This window comes from Aythya fuligula, chromosome 1 (genome assembly GCF_009819795.1).
Source record: "Aythya fuligula isolate bAytFul2 chromosome 1, bAytFul2.pri, whole genome shotgun sequence".
Taxonomy (NCBI): domain Eukaryota; kingdom Metazoa; phylum Chordata; class Aves; order Anseriformes; family Anatidae; genus Aythya; species Aythya fuligula.
In genome coordinates, this window is record NC_045559.1 from 152022761 (window position 1) to 152045672 (window position 22912).

At 42.5% G+C, this 22912-nt stretch overlaps 1 protein-coding gene across 5 annotated transcripts in view; it reads right to left on the reverse strand.

Moving 5' to 3' along the window:
• The window catches only part of FARP1 (FERM, ARH/RhoGEF and pleckstrin domain protein 1), a 195021-nt gene that overhangs the window by 66578 nt on the left and 105531 nt on the right, over nucleotides 1–22912 (reverse strand). For all 5 annotated transcript variants that reach the window (XM_032207726.1, XM_032207728.1, XM_032207727.1 and 2 more), the window contains exon 3: nucleotides 1629–1733. In XM_032207726.1, coding sequence (XP_032063617.1) covers nucleotides 1629–1733 — 105 coding nt within the window. The remainder of the gene's footprint in view (nucleotides 1–1628; nucleotides 1734–22912) is intronic.

The window sequence follows — 22912 nt, forward strand, 5'->3', positions numbered from 1 at the left end:
GAGTTACCACGCTTGATGTATGGAAGTATTGCCATGCATGTCAAACTGGGAACAGCCTTGGGGTTTTCTTTCAACCTTCCTCTTCATCACAGAGCCCCAGATCCCCCACTGAGATCATCTGGATGTATTTCCAGCCTGCCACTGCAAGGGCCTCAGGCACTGGCAGCACCTCAATCTCTCCTGTGTTCTGCCTCGAGCAAATAAACCATTTTGTTTTCACAAGACTGCAAACTGTTAGTTTACTTCAGGTCTCTGAGCAAAACACAGAGGGTCATCTATTTGAAACTTAATGACCTGTGAAGTAGGGAAGGTCAATCAAATGACCTTCTCTATTTTCTAGAAAACTAAAAAGCAACTGTATACACACACTAGAAGTTAGGATTTGTTTCAGCTTTATATACATACATCAGGAATGTCAGCTTGTCACCACTAACATGGATGCTCTGTTGTAGTAGCACTGTAGAGTTGCACTGTTTTGAAGGGTCACATTAAGCTCTCAAGTTACCTACAGCATTAGCCAAGGATATTTGGCAGAATATGAAACTTTTTAGGAAGTTGTGTTTCATGCAAATCCAGGAGCAAACTGGATCATTTTTAAAGATCGATGTCCATTTTTCAAAATTTCCTCTTTAATTATAGTTAGCCAAAAGCTTTATGACCTGTAGCATTCTGTTAGAGTGCCTATGTTAGCCTGCACTAAGGTATGACAACAGATTACTGCAGCAGCAGATAAATCCTTTTTGGCTTTTGGTTAAGAAATATTGCTTCTTAAAGTAATTTTATATAGAGACAGATACAGATTTTTTTTTTTTCTAATTGCCCAAAGTCACCTCCTTTAGGTCAGCCAGGCTACATGTGCAGAACTCACTGAACAGGCAGCAAATCCAGTATACACCAGCATGTACAGGTCAAACAACCCACACACCTGGCCCACATACCAGGAGGTCACACATGAAGTCTGAAGGGAAACAAACCTCAGAACAAAAGCCGTCGTAGTCTGGGAAGTCATTCGACTTTGGCTTTTCTCTGCTACTGTTCCCACCCTGGAAGTATTAGTGCAATATCTGAATGCTGTCGACACCTGCACTCAGAGTCCAAAGTGTGAGGACCAGCACACCTGCCGTGCTACACGGCTCCCCAGACAGGACTTTCAACAGTTTACTTATATATTTATCCTCTCCCCACCCCCCCTCTTTTTTATTAACCTCGTTATATTTTATCTAATCATCTTCCTGTCCCAAGATGTTTTTCATGGAACTGTGTCACAGTCGTTGTTAACTTCTCTGTCTGCAGACTCCATGCTCCAGATTATGCATGACTGTAAAATCAGAGCTGAGACTCTGCAGCAGACCAGCCTCTGGCTTCTCTACTGCAACTGATAAAGACGAAATGCCGTCCAACTCCTGTCTGAATTCGCTGCTATTTTCAACACAGATGAAACCTGACAGGACTAATCAGATTTTAAAAACATTGCTTCAACTTCAGCAGGCAAGAACTGTACTGTTGTTTTTTTTTAAGTCTTATTTTTTTTCTTTTGAAATTCAGCGTTAAACACGCCTTGTAAGTAAGGAGCAGGAAGAGAGAATACAGTGTGTATGCAGATGAAAACCAGGTGAAAATTAACATACCATCATCTTTTTATGATCTGGAAATTCAAGACCAAAATAGTCGCCTTCAACAAGGTTCAGGTGGTTGCAAACAGCATCGTGCAAAACTTTCCCTGGAGCTCTTTGCTGTAAGAAGAAAACAAAGCCTAGGGTTAAGTGCTGCAGATTAACAAAGATGCTTTTAATTAGTGGCAGAAAAATTACTATGCTAAGAAGTTGTCCAGAAAACAGCACTGCCAATACAGCTTACAAAATCAGTGGTTATTTCAACCATACCCACAGGGCAGCTGAAAGTAATTACTCTAATTTTAAAGCTATGGAAAATATCCACCCATCCCTGGATGGCAGCTAAGAATGAACCTTTAGAGCGTTTTTGGTTTGAGAGAAAAATACCATGAATTAGAAAATTGGTATGAAGCACCAAGGCTGGTCAAAGCTCCTCTGTGTTACTCTCGCAAGAGTTAATGAGTAAATCAGAGGAGTCAAGAGCAAGCATTTCCTTCTCCACTACAAAAGTCTTCTCACTACAAAGACCAGATGTTCTAGCCCAATATTAGCTCCCAGTGCTGCAGTTTTGCTGATTGTAAGGATTCTTCTCATCAGCACATCAGTTAAATCCACACCTGCAGCAAATACGGCAAATTACAGCTCACCAGCAATTCTTTGGCAGAAAACCCACACTTTTTCAGTGAAAAGGCCAATCACTGAAATCAAATATTTTTGTTCTTTGCAGAAATGCACCTATTTTAACTCAAGAGTCCCTGAAAAAGAGAATAAATAATAGCCCACTAAACAGCACAAACTCCAACAGCACAAGAGACCCATGTTCCTAATTACACCCCAGCCGAGTGCCCTTGCACTCAGCCCACAGACTCGCCCTTTCCCTTTCTGCCCAGTAAATAATTATTAGAGCAAAATGAAACAGCAGAAACACAGTGAACAAAAGAAAACCATGTGAGGCAGGCTGTTGGGTTGGTGAGCTGAGTCAGGAAGGGCAAACCTGAGCTCAGGTCCCTGCATCTCCTGGCCGTGCCCTTAACCAACAGGCTTACTGCATAGGAGTTGTGAGAGGGAAATAGGCGGTAGTGAGGCTTGAGCAATAGAAAGGATGCCCTTTTTCTGCTGCAGGACGCAGTGACCTGATACATCAAGGCTGGCTGGTTTTGAGAGCGAAGTTGGAAGGGGAAAGGCAAATTCACCTCCTAGGAACTTGCTGAGCAGGTTTGTGCCCCGGGTACACACATTGCCTCTAACAGACCTATTGCTCCATGAACTGTTTGTTCGTGTTACCCACAGCAAACGTTGGCCTTACGAATGCTGTCGGAAAACAGACGGAGAACAATCAGAGAGCAGCACTCATTTTTCAAGCATTCATCAAAACCAACCTCGCTGTAACTGCAACAGTTCATCCCCAAATGCCAAACGAGGACAGAGAAGGAGAGAGAAAAAAAAGGAATCTGATGCAACACCATGCAAAACAAAACTTAAGTGTGAATATATTTGAATGGGCTCACTTCATGTTCTCCAGCTTGGTTACACTGCAAACATCTGTGATGACCAACACCCAGCCTGCGCCAGCCCCTGCGCCCCATGTCTCCTAACCGAGTTTCCCACGTTTTCCACTCCATCTCCTGCTGTACATAGGCACGCCCAAACATACATCATCTTTCAGTGAAAGGGCTTCCCAGTAAGTGCATTTTGTTAGAGGCAAGAGAATATTATTAAAAAGATGCTCAACCTAGTGCAATAACTCTAGTAGCTCGCTGCACTGAAAATACACTGATGGAGAAACTTCAGGCAAATGCCCCTGCTGCTAGAGAGCAGAAGGCCATTTTTAAGAGCCTTCCTCACTGAAAGAGTCAGATGGTATCTGGCACAGCCCAAACTGCATTGTTCCTCCCAGGAGAACAGGTGCCTCCAGGAACAGGCCAGGTATAGGACCAACCACCAGGAGAAGATGCAGAGCCCACCTGCGCTACCCCACCACATAAGGTTAGCTGAGGAGAGCTGGCCCGTCTGATCTCAGACCACGAGTAAAAGCAGCTGATTAAAACCTGCTGGGTGTTTTCTGAAAGTTTTTTGTTTTTTTTTTTTTTTTTTTTTTTTAATTTTATGCCTCTATACAACAGAACGGCAGTCTTGTAGCATTTATGTCACTCGGCATTTTCTCTGAAGTGTGTCTCAGTAACATGAAATGCTTCTTACTCGAGTATTTGTAAATAAGATTATCATTCTAAACTCATCTTAGCTTTGATCAGTCCAAGTCAGAATAAAATCTGGCAGTTTATTCGAGGGGAAACACTGTGCATATAAAACGCGCTGAGATTTAGAGCCTGGTGACGCTCCTGGTCTTGCAGGACCAGAAGGAGAAGTACGACATCCAAAAATGCAGCAACTCCCTGGTCTTACAGAGATGTTGATTCAGGGCAGTTCCATGACATCCCTACTAAAAAATTTAAACACGATAAATTAAAATCTCAGTCTGCTGGGTGAGGAACCAAAACAGCAGGCACTGGAGGCGCAGGAAACCCCAGCTGACAGAGGAAGCATTCAGGGTCGAGTGTGCCACACCAGGGGCAGCATCAGCAGCCAGCAGTTGTGTCTGACTTCAGCGTGCTTACAAGGCCTATGGGACAACACAAGTCTTCTCCAGAACATGGGAGGCATTTTCCAACCAGCAAGACGCCTGCCTCAGGCACTGAGCACAAAGGCAAAGCTTCATCAGCTCCCGTCCCATGGCTCTGTGGATGCACCTGCATCTCACAAGCTGCAGTTTGGCTACTTTCCATGCTCCACGCTGGTGTGGGCCTCATCCATGAGGCCCCAGGAGCTCCCTGCAGCTCATAGAAGAAGGGCCTTCTCCAGCCATGGCGCAAAAGCACAGGCTTCTTCTCAGTAGGCCTTCTCTTCCCATCATGAAAGCCTCACATGCTGAGGAGAGGGAAGGCTCAGAAGGTCATAGATGTGGCCAAACACTGAGGGCAGGGGGAAAGGGAGCCAAAAGAACTATCTCCTGAGCCTCATGCCTGGTGACAGGACGAGGGGGAATGGGCTTAAGTTGAGCCAGGGGAGTTTTAGGTTAGATGTTAGGAAGAACTTCTTCACTGAAAGGGTTGTGAGGCACTGGAACAGGCTGCCCAGGGAAGTGGTGGAGTCACCATCCCTGGAGGTCTTTAAAAGACGTTTAGATGTAGAGCTTAGGGAAATGGTTTAGTGGGGACTGTTAGCGTTAGGTCAGAGGTTGGACTCGATGACCTTGAGGTCTCTTCCAACCTAGAAATTCTGTGATTCTGTGATTCTGTGATTCATTGAGTAAGAGCTCCCACCAGGGAGGGAAAGAGCTGACCTGAAGGTGAAGGTCAAGAGGAGGACGAGGCATGCAAGTGGGATGTTGACATGGAAGCTGCTGTGATGAAGGCTGGTGGCAAGACCATAAAGATAAGACCATTAGCTATTGTGGATGCCCCCCAGCTGGAAGGTGGGGAGGGAAACAAAGCAGGGAAGCTGCTGCTGCAGGTGGCAGTCCCCTGCTCCTATTTTTGTTGACAGCCAGATTCACGTTTAATCATAGAATCACAGAATCATCTAGGTTGGCAAAGACCTTCAAGATCATCAGATACAACCATCAACCTGACTGACCAAGTCCCATCGCTAACCCATGTCCCTTAGTGCCACATCCACGTGTCTCTTAAATACCTCCAGGGATGGGGACCCCACCATTCCCCAGGCAGCCCATTCCAATGCTGGACAACCCTCTCAGAGAAGAAATTCCTCTTAATATTCAGTCTAATCCTCCCCTGGCACAACGTGGGGGCTGTTAATCAGTGAAGAAAGACCGCAGCTCCTGAGGGCAATGCCTCCCATCCCAAAACACCCATCCACATGCATTGGCAGTGAACTTTTCCTAGGCGATACAGCTGTGCTCTTTTACTCTTGATGACAAGTAGCCCAGACACCTGTTTTACAGAGTTTGGTTAAGACGAGGTGAATCCCAGCCATGCTGACAGCAGGGAATTGCTGCTATTCTCTTGAGGTGGTATTTAGCTACACCAAAATCACACTCTAATTTTATTACACTGAAAAGAAGGTCGCTGATTTCAAGCTACACATCCTTATTGCTTAATACTTTTTGAACTGGCCTTTCATTTAGCTCTGTAAAATTACATTTTAAAAGTCACTTTACATTTTCAGGGAACGTCAGGCCACTAACTTCTAAATTATGAATAATGTGCATCACATTTAGCTGCAAGCTATGAAGGTACCCAAAGCAGTAAGCCTTACACATTGTGCATTCAGTATTTGCTGTCTGCTCATTATTTCAATCTTATTCAATTTCTCCTCCTTCTCCTCCCACTAAAATCCAAAACAGTAAGTTGCTTATGATCTTCCAGTGGTGAATATTTTAATAGATTTAACAATTCTTTAATGTTCTAGTGATCTCCAATCTTTTTTTTTAAAAAAAGTCTGCATACTGGCTTAGACCATTCTTTGGCACAGTCTGCAATACAGATTTTTTTTAAAAAAGGAAATTCACAGCAATATCTGGAAGACTTCCAAGACTTGAAAATAAGGGGGTTTGGACATATTCTTCTCACCCCCCTGCCAATTCATTTAGCAACTATTTCGCTAACCATCTACCAAATCAATGTGTCAGCTTATGACCAAAAAGTGATTTTAATATTTTTAATCTGTCTAGCCCACTTTCATCTGAAGTTTTTTCGTTTGTTTTTACATTACTGAGCAGTAACACCAGGTTAAAAAACAAATAAACTGCTTCTTTGGAACATCTGAAACACACCATCAGTATTTTGGTCAAAGTAAGAGCTTCATGTGGAAGCATAGTGTTTGCTTCTCTTCTTCAAAACTGCTGCAAATGGACCAGAAAAAAGTTTTTCGTTTTGTTTCTGCTCTTGCTAGTGCATTTGCAGCACCTGATAAGGAGAGAAAATAAATCCTTTACATTTATTCACACCTGCCACAATATAAAGGGAGACATTTCTTCCCCTAATGAATGTCCCTGTCACATTTTGAGTGCATGAAACTGAAATGAGTCAACCTGGTCAAGATAAATATGTTAGGAATACTTAAATACTACATTGTACAACACTTAAACACAAAGTTTATAAACTACTTGTTCTTTCAGTAAAAATTGCCCTAAAAAATGTATTTCTGTTTAGTGTGATTCCCAAATTATTTTATACTTCTGTTTAACAACTGAATTAAAATGATAGTGAAAACTTCCCCCAGTATTTTCTTATTTCTGCCATCATACACAGTCACAATCCATACTAAAAATAACAACCCCACATTCCTAACAGCATGAATTTTCTCAGTTATTTGAAGTTGTTAAAAATTATGTATGTATCTTCAGCTCTAAAAGGATGAAAAACCAACAAGTGTTCACGATAAGCAAATAGCATAAAAATAACCTCAAAGATGAGACCAAGCAACAGGGTTCTTAAACAAATAACCCTGACAAAAAACGTATACATCAAAGTAGGCTGGAAAACTGCTCACAGGAGAACAGTGCTGCTAGCATCTGAAGAGAAATTTCATATTTCATCCAGTTCTACTTTCTGCCATAAAATGAAGTGCATATTTCATATTTAACAAAAGTCTATTGCTCAAAAGGTGGGTTAAAAGCAGTAAGGACCGATCTGGGTGTTGCTGCTCGGGACCTAACACTGCCAAGACACTTGGAGATGCCCTGCCCTCTTTCTCCTCTCCTCGCTTTCGAAGTGTAGGTGTTAATCCTATAGGAAGGATTAGACGGCCGTAAAAATAGCTTCAGACCATAAAGATAGCTCTTACACCTGGGTATACTAGTTTTTGCTCTACTGTCCAGCTTAGGCTGGGAAGTCCTGAAGAAGTGGGGTTCACCACCCTCTGCATACCAGGACCAAGTAACAGCCCGTTGCTGCTGGGACACAAGAATCAGGATTTTAAAAAATCATTGCAGTCTGTCACATTTTTCATACCAAAAGCCAGCATATCAGGGTCCCAGGGCACACAGTCATGTACTGGCAGAGAAGAAAGTCATACCCTGAAACGGAGCAGCCAGGCACTCTGGTCACTATATCGAAGCAAGCAGACCCTCACTCTGCACCTACAGCCACAAGGTATCAACCCCCTTTGGAGGGATGATGTGAAAGGGGTATGTTTTCATGATAACCTAAAGGCACCTCATTGCTTTTTAGGATATTTTCCATCATAGCATAGTGCAAGGCTCCACTCCTGGCATGTATCCCGCATGTTTTTGCACAGACTGCATGCTGACCCTCAAAGGCAGGACTGAAGCCAAATGGAGTAACAAAATAAGTCTCTTATACAGCTTTAAAAAGGCAATTGATCATCTGCCGTGTACGTACAATAAGACTATTTAGTGTTCCCTTCTTGTTAAGACTTCAGTGGACTGCTTTCCTACTTTATGCTCTCCACATAAGCTGTGTTCCCTTTCATACCAGTGCCTGCCTTTCATAGTCACTGATGTACGGTTTTATCCTTTCCTTGATTTTGTTGGTGGTGACAGGCTTTTAAACAGTACGACTGTAGAACATGGTGCTTTTTACTTCAGGTTTGTTTTACTTCAAATACCCGTCCTTAAAAAAAAGAAAACGCAGCTGCAAAGTTAACTCTTTTTTTCCCTCACCTATCAGCTACGACAAACAAAATGATTTGAAAAATGACTATTTTAGGTATGTGTTTACTCACTGAAAACCAACACAGTGAGCAATTATGGAGGCAAAAATACAAAGAGAAAGAACTTAATAACCATCGCATTCACTTGCATTTGTAGCACCTTCTTCAAAGAAACATGTAATTTTCTACAGTTGAACGTGCAGAGATTTGTAACTGTAGTCACGCTCTTTTATTTCTGACTATGATAAACTGGCTTGTGCTGAGATATTTTCTAAAAAAGGCAAAAGCAGAAGGATTGTGCTGACTAGACTTTAAGCTCTCTTCTGATTCCCAAAATCAACTTTACCACAAATAGCCAACTGTAAAATTCAGGTGAACACTAAACGCTTAACAGGAGAAGAAATTAAATATTACGTCTGCTTCTAAATAATCCTCTTTAATAGTTAAATAGAGTGGAAGGAAAAAGACAAAAGATGATTTAGCAAAGCTGATGTAAAGTTGCATGATGAAACTATTTTCAGTTGTTCCTGATTAAGCCTCTTCTTGCAGCAGAGCCAGACCAACACAAAATTCAGCTACAGTAAATCCTCAAGTAACCACAGACCTCCATAATTACGGTACAGTAATGCTGCTGGGATCGGAGACTCTGCTTGGCCTCTTTTTACTTGGCTTGTAAAATGATGGTTTTATAACTTAATGGGCAAATACATGCCACACTGCATTATATATGCCAGTTCTTTGTGCAAGTGAGGAGATAAAAACCAAGAAGAGATGGGCTGGGCAGCTTCTGAAGCAAGCCTTGCGTATCACAGGCTAACCTGTCAGCTCCAAGTATAATGATCCAGCCATCTTTCTGCTTTGCAGCTCTTACCAATGCAAACTGATGTTAATAGTCGTTTTATTTCTCTTTATTACTCTACTTTCTACCTGATGAGGAGCTTGTTACTGCAGAGCCAGCAACAACCACCGCAAAACTAGTGGAGCCCTTTGTGAAGAAGAGGCTGGGGAAGAACGAGGCAGATCTGCAGCCCGGGGAATTTTCTCATCTGGTCACTCAAGGGACAAAATCCCACAGCACGATCTATTTCGTAGGTCCATCCCACTGTCACCAATGCCAAAGGAATCTGAACTTCTCATCAGCTACACACCACTAACCCTGCAGACCTGGAACTAGTCATCCTTTGGTCACTGCAATCTAAGTACACATCTGTTTATCCTGAAATGATAATAATGGTGAAAAGCATTAACAAAACATGTCATGAGCTGTTTCCCTGTTCTCTAGTTCCTTCAACTGCATTATAGCATTTTAACTGACTGACATCTAGCCCTCAGTTAGGAATTACACCTGCCTTTAACTTTTATGTACTGACTTAGAAAAACTACACTGGACACACATGTACCTAAGAATCACTGTTATCAGCTTAAAAGGGATGTTCTGATCTCCTCTGCTAACAAATTCAGCTGAAAAACTTAATTTGTGTCTGGCTAAAGACCCTCCACGTAATTCTACTGATGGAGACAATGCATGTCTTTGCTTAAAATGTGAATGCTGTTTCCAGTAACCCCCTCAAAACCCAGCCCAAACACCACACTGCAATAACAGGTCTACCTGAGCTAATTAGTTCTGAAAATCCCCAAGCCTTGTTTCTTGTACTACAGCCATAATTGGTAGCTGTCTAAAGATAGGTGTAAAATATTTGTGGGGAGTCAGCAACAGTTTAAAGCTGCCCAATTTCTCACCCCAACCATCCAAGTCCTGGAGACTTCCAGTGGGAGACTCTTGCCAGAGCCACAGTCACTAAAACTAAATTACTTTCCTGCAACATCATTTCAAAGGCACACTGTGGACATGAAAAATTGAGACATTAAAAGAACAATGAAAAAACTTACTAGAAATATGTCAGCTAACTCCCTAAATTAGCTGCTGCCGATGCTGAGTCATCTCTGCCTAATTTTCCTAGCAAAGCTGAGAAGTGGTTTGTGGCTGTGCTTTATCCCACTAGCAAGGCAAACATCCACTGCTGGAAGAGACTATTTTCCTTTCTGAAGAGTGCCATCAGCACGACGAACTCCAGCTTCAGGGCTTTGACACCAAATGGGGATGACTTGCAAGAACCACAGCCGGCCCATCATGAATTTCAGATCTTGGAGTGAGTTTTGGGGCAGCTGCATGAAGCAGTGCCTTCCTTACCACCTGAAACAAGCTGCAGGTAAGAAAAATGAAGGGCAACAATCTCTCCAGCTGGGTAGGTGGTGTCCCCAACACAAGGTCTGCCCGCAGGGTTATGCCCCACAGCCGTCAGCAGCACAGGGATGCCCGCAGCCTGGCCACGGCGCGTGCGCTGCGGCTGCCGGCCTCGGAAAACACACCGCAGGCTTTGTTTTCAGAGGACTTGATGTGAAGCTGCTGCAGCCTCATTTTTCAGCAAGTTTTCTTTATGGAAAGCTGTTTTTCCCAAAGCTGAGGCTCTGGGAGAAAGTATATACCTGTCAAATAAATGTTGATATTGCTTTCCCTCCCTGCGAGCAAAAAAGTGAATGAATTTAACCCTCGGCCTCGGTGCTGTTTAGCAGCACACTGTGCTCCTTGTTTCTTCCGAAGAGCTGAAACCGAGGTTCAGAACACTCATTAAAAATACCTCGGATTGAATTTCATAGGCCACAACTTTTGAAAAGGAATATAATGGTACCATTCAGTGCGCTCGGTGTAATTCCGCAGTGTAGCAGCCAGCAAGTAATTGGGGATGGAAACCCCAATCTCGGTGACACCCCCCTCCCCCTGGCTTGCCTCCTGCTTTTCCACTCCTCTATGTTTCAAGGTAAAAAACATCTAATTACCTTCTCATGTTTTCTTTCATTTTTCTTTTTCTTTTTAAACATTAATTAGTGTTTTGAGAGGAAAATAAAAGCATTCTGTTGTTCAGGCCACTTTCTTTTCTGGTCTGTTTTCTTTGCCTCTTCGTTTTTCCTCACCTTGTTTAGCTATGAACAAACACTTTACTGAAATAAAGGAATGGGCAATTTTAACGTCATCAAACTAGACAAGCAAAACCCTTCCATGCAGACCCGAAGCATGAGAATATACAGAGTTATGCCTACGTTGGGGTTACTAACTACAAAACCAGACTGAGATGCACAGTGGTTATTTATTATTTTTACTTGAATGCATTTTATTTTAGCCATGATTCTAACAAAGCCCTTTGATAAGATGGTTTTAAATGTAAGAAGTCTTAGGCGCCCCCCCCCCAAAAAAAAAGACACAAAATATGAAATCCTAAATCTGAAGCAAAATCAAATGCAATAGCCAAAAGCTTCTCGTAATCTTTCTTCGGTCCTGCATGGCTCTCAACATGACCTCTAATTAAACTGAGCAAGCCCTGGCATCACCCAGTTGTACATATTTTCCTTTTTGCTTTACTGGGGGAAGGATGGTACAATTTAACAATAGGATGTAGAATTTTTCAAGACCAGATTGTGAGCTTGACAGTACAACCTTCGATTAAGCCTTCAGGCTATGGCTGCTGCTAGCTTTAATGCATTCACCCTAGCTCTTGCCGTCAGCCAGCCTGCTGCTCCAGCTGGATCTCATGTCCCGACAGCTACAACACGAGGCAGAGTGAGGAGGATTAACTTTGCATTAAATTTAAGCAATTGAGAGTTTCTTTAGGATCTGCTTGGTTCTGTTTTGCACATCTGATGGAGATTGGCTACGGAAGAGCTTGGCTGTAGCATCCTGTGACTACTCCAGATTAGATGTGGAGTAATACTGTACTTCATGCATGAACCCAAACCAGAGACAGTCCCGGCTTCATTCCTAATGAATGAACCTCATAGCCACAAAATGTTTTTGTGAAAGCTCTAAGTGCAAAATATAAGCCTCAAAAGCTATCTCACCTTTTAGTACCTGAAAGGCAGAAATTTTGGGTTGTCTTTTACCACTCAAGTTCCCCATTTGCAGGAGTTTCTTGTTTGGTCATTCAAGGTCTGACACCAACCAGACTGCCTCAAACAGCTTGGTGGATGATAAGAAACATAAGAGGAATGAAGAAGGAGTGGAATTGGGGCGGTGGGTGGTACAGTAATGCTTCTTCTACCAGCAGATTTCAGAGGCACCTGATGCCGTCAAGCTGCACTTGCAAAGAAGGGTACAAAATACCCACCTCCCTTTTTAATACAGATACATAATTCTTCAGAAAGATCCTCAGGAGCTTCTCTGCTGGTTCTTTGCTGCCTGTCTGCAACTTGCAGTTTCTCCTGACACCGCAGAGGCTTTGAAAAATCCAGCCATGAGTCAGCCCAGCTTTCTGGAAGATGAAACTGCCTCTGGATGGCCAAAGCCTGATGACTGGTTATGCTAGCCAACGGCACCGAACTGCAGCAGTCGTAGGGGAGCATGAGCTGAGATGAATTTTCATCGGATTTCTCACCCCTTCTTCTGCGTGTGTGTGTGTGTGTGTGGGCCCTGCAGAGTTACCTGTGCCTGCAGCTAACGTGAGAGGCGAACAGCTCACGTGGTGCTCCTGCTTCACCGCTCCATTACCCGTACAAAATGTCCAAGCTCGGAGATTCCTAAGATATCTGCTTTCTGTCACTCAGATAGAGGCCTCGAATATCAAAGGCGAGTAACACCACGTTATTATCACAAGGGCATTAACACAGTCTCTGAAACAGCTTTTATGGCCTCTATTTTGTTTTAACGTGCTATCCTGTTTTCTGTTATGCTCTGCTTAAAAACACATGTCGGACAGGCCTAGATATTGCGATCTGGGCTCTGGGCAGAGCATTTAAAATAAATCTTTGGGCACAGCAGATTTATAAAGGAGCAACCGAGCTGCTTTTAAGGCCAGAGTAGGGCGGTGCAGTGTTAGGTACCGCCCCGGTACGGATGAGCTTTATCAGGAACAACAGGCTTGGTGGGAAACAAGCATCCTCTGTTCGGGGTACGTCAAAGAGAAGTCTTTGGGGATGTGCTATCAGAAGTCAAACAGCAGGCTGGCACAATACCACTATTTTGAAGACGTTTTCAGTCCCAGGTTGAGTTCCTCCAGAAACAGAGTTTTAATTCATTTGGCCCTAAGGGGAATGCGTGTAACTGGGAAAGGTTTTGATCCTATCTAATCCGTGATTTTTTTTTTCCCTTAGTGATGAAAACAATCCCTTAAAGATGCCACGCATCTCATTTTAATTCCGTATTTACAAACATGTTTATTCATTGTTAATATTCACGTAATTTCCAGATTCCTAGGCTGTGCGACAGTGAGACTTTTATTTACAGCACAACAACCTAATTGGATGCTACAAGTGATTATTTCGGGGATGCCATTAGAGTACAGCAATTAAGACTGTCACAGAATTGTTATCTGCCAGGGTTTGTCAGAAACAAACTTCTCCGTCCTCTGATTTTTATTTTAAGGGTAAATCTAGATTAACCCCACCTAACTCTAAGCACTTAATTGAGGTGCCTAAGGGGGAAGAATAATTTTCTTAGGCTCCTATCTAATCAACAGTAGGGAAAAAAGGAGCATCCAGGCTATGCATCAGTCAACCCAAAAATCTGAATCATCTGGAAGGTGGTCTCGCTTCCTCCAGTTTCATAATCAAGAGTAACTACAGCTGATACATATGTCTAACTGAAGGACAATTTTCCATGGAATGTATTCTTTACAGTTTTTCAGTTGAAAAAGAAAAAAAAAAAAGAATGGAGAAACCTCTAAAACATAAAGAGGTTCGGGTCTAGTTAAAACAGAACTCCTACAAGAAGCTGAAGAGATGTTTCAGAAAGTTGCCAAGATAAAAGCAGATTTTTCCCATTCCTTCCTTAGCTGGGCGCTGAGACCTCCTCAGCAGAAAGCAGAGGGAGATGAAACTCAGCACATCCTTCATCCTTGCCTATTTAGAAAGTGTGTAGGTCATCCATGTTCTCCCCAACCCTCAAGTGAAGTTCTGGGTCAGCACACACACACACTTTGGTCATTTCCACTGAAACACTATCTCACTGCCAACTTCGGAAATTATCTTTCTTCAGCACAATTTACTTAGAGAAGCCAGGCTACCCTATCAGACTCAGGATAAATTGCCATAGGGAAAGAATTTCGGCACACAGAAGAGACCACAATGGCATTGAGCTGCGATATTTCTACGATACTTGCATACTTTTAGGTGTCCTTTTACTCGTTTCTAATCAAAATGTCTCCTAATGCTTGACAAAGAACATCACAAGACTAAACCAGAGAGAGCCATAACTCTGCCTGGCACGAAGGAGCCGCTGTTATCAGCTCTTGCTTTGTTAGACTGTAAATATTTAGTAAATTGGGGGCTAAAATCACTCGGTGCTGAACAGCTTGAGATACCTTTTCTACTCCCACACATCGCACAAGGTCTTGGCCAGAGGAATGGCATCGGCTTCGCCTCCTGGGTAATTCATTCCAACCAACATATCACAACTGTAAGCAGGCTGCAACCTATCAAAGCCAGGAAAAGGTGAGTTATGATCATCATGGTCAGCAGCTTTTCCTCCACAGGACATGCACTCCTTGAGCACAAAGTACTGTGATCCCCCGGCCCTGCAACAAGGTGTTCTTTATCTCCAGTTACATGCTGATCAGTTGAGATGCAGATACTATTTAACAGGACTTATGTTTTCCCCCATGACCCCTCAGAGCCTCATTTGGGTTGAGGTTCACTCCCCTTTTAGCTACAATTAAGCATCCAGTTGCACTGGACTTCCTCTGCAGCAGCAGGGTGCTTTCAGAGGAAAACTCAGGCCAGCCAAAACTGAGCAGACAAGCTTGGTCTTCATCTCACTGCTACTTTATTTCCCCCCTGGACTGCACTATCTGTAACCTGGTAGTATGCTTACTTCTTGTTATCATTAACATTCATGAGGTATTTTGTCTACTATGCTGCTAGGAACCAGATAAGTGCCTACACCAAAGATATTATGCATAGCTGACATCATCAGCATATTTTAAACTGTCTCCCAAAACTGAATTAATAAAATCGCTGGGCTACTAAAGACAAACATTTCCCAATAAAAAATGTAGTTCATCCCCATTAAGCTGCTCTCACCACCAGCTATTTCAGGATATCCTGATGTTAAATCAAATACCTGAGGAAGGGCTTACGTGTATTTTCGAGGGATGCTGAATAGATTTGGATGTGCATCCTTGCCAAGAGATTTATTATTAGGGTTAGCCTTACACCGAGTGATTTTAAGAGCTTGAGAGATCAAAAGATCTGCTGAGGTCACCTCTCTGACATCACATGTGGATCCAATACTCATGAATTCCACAGACCACATGCTTGCTGATGTGCAAAAAGCCATTCATCTTGAAAGCAGTGCAGACGTGAACTTGCCCCATCAACTGTGCCTCCTCCACAAAAGCATGACAGGCTCTCTTCTGCTCCCAGTAATTACTCTTAAAACTCATTTTTCTCCTCACAACTGCTGCCAGCAGTGACTCCAAATGTTCCTGCATATAGTTTTACTTATGGCAGCAAGCGCGTTAAAAGCAATGGATCTCTCTTTGGGTGAACTGTGGGCTGGGGATTTGGCTCACGCAGAGAGCTCCCCAAGCTGTGCTGGTGGCCAAGAAGGGAATTGAATTCACCTCTCTTACTCCACTGCCACTTGAGGGAGCCTTTCCCATGACCGCGGAATCAGATGTTCAAACTAAATTTGGGTGAGATTGATCTTGTTCTGGAAGCTTTTATGCTCTGGCACACTTTTTGCTTGTGATTTTTCCAGGACGAGATAGGACGCATGTGAGTTGAGGGGAGAATGGAAAAAGACAGATTCTCACTAAGCTGTCTGTTTGTTTTCATAGAAGATCCTGAGTTGGAAGGAACCCACAAGGATCCTTGAGTCCAGCTCCTGGGTCTGCACAGGACCTCTTGCTTTAAGCAGGTCTTGAAAGGGCTTAAGAGAACAAAAGCAGACAAAGCAGAACAAAATAAGGTAGCTTTGACAACATATAACTATAATAAATAGGACAGGCCCCAAAACTGAGCTAGGGCACAGGCTATGAGCAAAGTCCTTTATTTTCTAAATGTGTTGCACACTTACAAATCAGGACTACATGCAGAAAGTAGGTACCATGTTTAAGCATTGTGAAAATAACTCATTCTGTTCAGTATCATCTTGTGGCCTATACAAAATAGAAGCTCCAGTAAGTTTTTTAGATAAAACACCAACACTGAGCAGTTTCATACTAAACATCTAAAGCACCGATGAAAGGGAACCCTACACTCAACAACCCAATGTTCGGCAGCACCACCCTGACCAAAAGGGCTTCTGTCTTCTTTCAGACTTCAAGTGATGGCTCTTCAGAGGCTCACAGTCCAGTCCAAGCCTACTGAACGAGGATCAGACTTCGATGTGGCAGAAGCATCCTGTCGGGTGCTGAGTGCCCACCCCACTGCTGCGGGCACGTGGTGCTGCTCTTCAGGCACGGAGCAGCTTGCAAGGTCAGCCGGCTCGAATAGCTCACGGTATTTCCCAGCGTACGTGGCCCCACGGGCAAAATTTTGCTAGCAGAAAAATTGCTCAGCAATGGTCTTCAAGAACAATGAAGAATCTCAGCTGTGAAACGTGGTGATAATAGTGCTTTATGTGCAGGCTGCTGCTTAATGCCTGAAAATAGATGCCAAACAATGGAAGAACATGCCTGTCTAATAGCCACGCTTTTCTAGCTACGAAGAACTGGTATTATCAATTAAAAGAAACACTTAACTAACTGATATAGTGGGTCTCTCATTCCAGTATGTCCACAGTGATGGATCAGTAAGCATTCTGGGAAAATACAGTTTCTAGATACCATTAGAAAGCTATATATTTATAATAACTATGTAGAAAAAATATATACGCATGGCTTTTTCCTTCACCTCTTCAGAGTAACAGACTGAAAAATACCCACGGCGTACACAATGCATGCAGTTATACGAGGGGCGATTTATAGCCATGTTTTAATGATTGTGTTTGCCACAGGCAAAAATCTGCTTACTGTTATTTCAAGCAATAGTGTACTTTACTAAACAGCCTGTCCTGTGTTAAAAAAAAAAAAAAAGGGAAAAAAGAAAAGAAAAACCACCAACCTTTTATGTTGCAGTTAAGTGGTTTGTGAGATCTGTTCTTGTGTATTATGTATAAAATGTTTTGTGCAGTCACTATTAGCAAAATATCCTCTACAGGGATGGGAGGGCCCTCTAAAGTCCTCACAATAGGTTGGAAATGCCACACTGTGAATCATGATTCCCAACGTCAAAGAGGCCCAAACACCGTAAATAAACAGATAAATACATAAAGCAAACAAACAAGGCTTTCCTTTCTCTGTTAGGAATGTCTGAAGCTGCTTAAAGCTGACAACAAAATTAGGCTATCCAAATCCTACAGCACTACATCTTTCAGCCAAGCTGTACCTCTTACCCCCAGATATTCTTAGAAATGTAAGAGTATCAGCCCAGTAATGTGGTAACAGAATTGCACACAAGGATACCAAGAACCATACTTCAGAAGGAGAAGTATCACTCACTAAGCTATCAACAGGTGTCACAGACAAAAGGCTTGATGCTGCAGGTAGATCTCCCGATGCAATACTCTGTGCAGACACAATAGGCTATTATTTCTGCTGGCTTTTACCTGGAAACAATGCACACGATTCACAGAGAATCACAAGCCACTCCTCCAGCACTAAGCATTACATTTTCGAAATGTCAATTGCCTAGACAAGGATTATTAGAAAATTTCCAACAAAATGTTGTGCTCCAACTCACCTTTCAATGCTTACTGTTCTATTTATCTGATAAGTTTTACTACTCATTGAAAAAAAAAAATCAACCACTACATACTTTGGTCCTTACAACCATGCATCAGAAACCTCCACAACATCTCGAGAGCATCCCAGTGTCTGAATTACTTTGTGAGTACTCTTTTCAGCAAGCAGTGGGTCTCAGACTCAGCAGCAGGCTCTGCCCATACTGAAACTGCCATTCGCTGTTTCTTTTCCTCTTCTCTTTTATCCTTGCGATGATCGTGCTGCTCACCACATGGCTGGTTTTTAAACACGCAGTTTACGGTCACTGAAGGCACGAGGTCACTTTGTCCATACCTGTGATGCTAATCAACGCTAATTGCCAGAACAGCTGCTGGAAGAGCAGCTAATGCTCCTCTAGCACACCACCAACCTTAGAGGGAAAAGAGTTTCTGGTGCTTTGTGGTTGAACCTGAGGTTGCCTAGTATTGTCGCCTCAAAAATCTGAGTGTCTGAAACAATAAAAATAAGCAACTTACAGTAGACTCCCCAAGAGGTGAACAGAAGCCCAACCTGGGGCTCTGACAGGGAACACAAACCAATTTACTGTGGTCAGTTTCTGAGCTCCTTTCACGTCTTCCATCTCACAAAAAGGCGAAGGCTAAGAGCAGACCCTGCCACAATAAGCCTCTTAACTAACTCCAAGCACACAGACTTGTGCAGGTGATAAATTTCTTCAGGGGCTGCTGGGTTGTAAGGGGAAGGGCAAGGAGGGGGCAGCTTGCCATCCTTCCCGACTGGGGCTGGCAAGCCTCAACAGCAGAAGCACCAGAAACTCTTTTCCCTATAAGGTTTAGTGACTCACAGACGTGCCAAAGGAGTGTGAAAGTGATGGTATTCCTCTGATGAAGGTGGAGGGGAGAGAAGGAAGCGTAAACACCTTTCAGAGAAGACCTGTGATGAACAAGAGCAGACAGTTGTATCCCAAGCAAACTGTATTTGAGGTGGGAGGGAAACAGCAGAAGAAAAACAAGCATGCACAATATATTTTCATGTCATTAGTGCTTAGCTTGCCACTTTATCTACAAAGTAGTAGATATGTCTTTTCCCAAAAAGGACACTGATGCCTAAAAATAAATTAAAAATAAAGCCTTTATGCCTTCTGGAACAAAATTTCCAGACTGTTGTCATCCCCCACATGCAATTCAAAACAGAAGGAATCTCCCCCAAAAGTAAAACGGATCCTTAAGATAAATAATTCAAAACACAGTATGCAGTATGACCAATGTATCCCAAGCAAACTTGTTTTTTTGTAAGGGTACCGGTATTGTTCCACAGATATAGGTGAAATCCAGCATGTCTGATCACATATTGCAGCTCCTGCATGTAGTGATAATTACCCAGACTCTAGCAACAAAAAGCAAACAAGCCATACCAACCAGCAAAAAAAATGCCCCTCTTTTATTAAGTCCAAGAGTTTTGTAAAACTCAGCAAATCAATTCCAGAAAAAACAGTACCGTGAACCATAATGCAATTAACTTAGATACAGCCAAAATATTCCAGGCTGGTGAGCATGGAGTAACATTCATGTATATGATTAATTATTTGCAGAGAAAAGTAGAAGGGCCAAAGCCCAAATGGAGCTCCGTTTGGCTAGTGCAGTAAAAGACAATGAAAAAAAAAATACTTTTATAAATACATCAACAGAAAAAAGAGGACAATCTTCATTTTTTGTTGGACGTGAGGGGAAATAGAGTGAGGAAAGATGCAGAAAAGGCTGAGGTACTTAATGCATTTTTTGCCTCACTTTTTATTAGCAAGGCCAATTGTTCTTAGGGTTCCCGACTTGCGGAGTTGGAAGCTCCTATAACCCAACAGGAAACTGTAAGTGACCTCCTTCATGTTTTGAATGTTCGTAAGCCTACAGGGCTGGATGGGATTCATCCAAGGGTACTGAAGGAGCTGGTGAAGTGCTCACCAAGCCACTTCCAATAATTCACCACCAGTCCTGGCTAACTGGGGAGGTCCCAGTTGACTGGAGGTGAGCAGAAGTGACTCTAATCTACAAGAAGGACAGGAAGGTGGATCCAGGGAACTAAAGACCTATCAGTCTGACCTCATACTGCCATTAAATCACCTTAGATAAGAACTTCTACTTAATATTTAGGATCAATTGTTAATCAACAGCAGATGTATACTTCTGATTACCTGCTTCTTAGGGGCAGTGCAACGTTATCTAGACACTGATACTTTTGCTGTCACCGAATGAGTCAACATTTGAGCATTACATTCAAATCCACAAAATCCCTAAAATTTGCTCACATCAAAGATGCTCCTACTACCAGGAATGTGTATTCTTAATAACACTTGGTAGGTAATCAGGTAACCAAATGGAGCATAGGAGCTCGAGCAAAAAAAAGAAGCCTTGTAGGCAAACCTGTACCTATGAGGATAGGCAAAAATGGCCAAAACTCAGCAGAGTTAAATGGTGAATATTAAAAAAAGTAAGAATTTGTAGACCTATGGGCAGAAAGAAAGATGGGTCACTATGCCCTGGGGATGGTTTACAAGCTTAAGATAGCTGGAGACTATACCTATTAAGTTGAATCCTTCTCCTGTCTTTCAATGATGATGATGGTATTGACCACACCTGAACAAAGGTAGGTGTCAGGAAAGACACCTCTTTATTTCTGCTGAAGCAGAAACAAAAGTCAAGGGATGTTATAGACTCACATAGCTAAGGCACGGTGTTAATACAAGAATAAATGGGGTTTAACCCGGTTATGAATATGTTCACACTAGAAATTAGAAGAAGTTTTATAACTGGTTGACTAGTGAGGCTTTGGAAAAGTTTTCCATAGGGAAAATACCGGGCAGTAAAAATAAATATGTTTAAGCTGGAGTCAGAATAAATTTTGGATGGGATTATATAACATGACTGCTTGCTATAAGAAAAGGCTGTGCTCAGTAACCCAAAATATCAAGTCCCATCCTACATGTATATTCCCAAAGACAACATTTGGGAGTATTTGGGGAACCTTTGAGAACCAAGCCATGCCAATTCATGATTTTGTCACAAGGAGGGACTTTTTCCTCTTTAAGCCCCCACTGCTGAGGCTGGGGGAAGAACCTGTTTTAAATTTAAAGATTGAATAAATAAAGTGTTAGCCTGGGGATTGGGGAAAAACACTTTTAAAATATGAACTCTGCAAGCTCAAAAACCAGAAGGCAAATAAAAAGAGCAAAACATCTGTTACTTCTTAAAATCTCATGGTTTCTAAGCCACTGGGGGCAAAGGGAGGCTGATTCATGATTTCTGAATGCTTAGGTTGACAATTGAAAGAAGCAGAGTAAAGTGTGAAGGAGTCCAAAACGCAGCATACAAAAGCGCCAGAATGCCTAAAAATGGAAGAGGGCAGATGCCTAATTTAAACACTCAACTTTCAAATGAGACTTCTTGAACTTCTTTGTTGCTGCTGCTGCTGCTTCTGAGCAGCAAGCAGCTATGAGCTTCGACCACAACCCTCTGGTTGCTCATGATCTCTCTCTCTGTTATGTCATCCTGGCTGCAGTGTTTTTTTGTTTTTCAGCTGCTTTGCGGTCTTCTCCCTTGGTTTTGTCCTGATTTATTGCCGGCCACGTTCCTCCTCCTCTGTAAGCTGTCTGTTTCTGAGCAAAATTCAATGGATTTATTAAGAAAAAACCTGTAAAATTACACTTATGTATAGACTCATTCCTGTTATTAATGGATTCATAAAACTTTAGCTAACCTAATGCACTTCTAAGGTTCAGGACTGCTTCTTCATCTCAGTTTTAACGAGACAACTTAGTTCTCAAACAGTATCCTCTAACAATCATTTTTGCATATCTACACTCAAATGGTAGCAATGCACTACAGTAACATTAGAAATACTTCGTTGTTATGATTCAAAAATTAATTGCTATTAGTTATTCCCAACAGACTCCTGTGAGCTATTGTTCAACCTCCAAAGCAGTATCCAATACAAGGATTTGGTAGTGGTAATGAGGACAATTCAGATTTCTCATTTGTTTTTTGAGATATGGGCAGACCCAAGTTTCAAGCTCCAGTGGGGGGTCCCTGAAGAACTCCTTCCCCTACCTGCTGTGCTGCCTGCAGTACTTCTGCAGCTGCTTTGGCTCTTTGGTCTCATCCCTTCGCACTTTCCTGGTACGTTTCCAGCTTTGACTGCTCTGTCTTTTTGTACCGTCTGCTGCCTTTGACCTGACACATCAGAGAAGCAGGAATCTGCTCAGGGATCAGCTTCAGGACTCGGTAAGGCCTTACCATCACCTTGACACCCTGAACAAACTGCAGCTACAGGCAAAAAAAAAGAAAAAAAAAAAGAAAAGAAACCAAAAGTCTGCACTCTACCACACTAACAGCTGTAAACCCTGGATTATTTACAGAGCTGAACTGCTTTGACAGGTGATTAGACTCCTGAAGGGACAATCAAACCTCCAAACCTCTCACTCTCTTGTGGCAAACTGTATTTTGTTTAGGATTTCATACCATACAAGTGACACACCACAGGCTTTTGTGCACATTTGATGAATCTGAAGGCATTTTGGACTCATGTGACAGTGGGTAAGTAACCCATTACTACCCCATGAGAATGGTTGTTGAAATAAAAAGAGCACAAAGGGTGCTGCACCAAGCTTGGGAAGCCCTCTGACATGCTATGAAAAGAAATGTTTGGGAAAGTATTTCAGGCAGCTTTGATAAATTTAAACAGGGGGCACTGGAAAATTCCTTTAAAATCAGGCTACAAAAAAGGTAATGCTTCTGGGTGTCAGTAATAAAAAGATAAGCTGCTGTGTTATGCTTGTTTTCTTTTTTAAAGACGCCAAGTCACACCCAAACTTTTTGACCTTCACCCCATCTTATGGGCAAGATG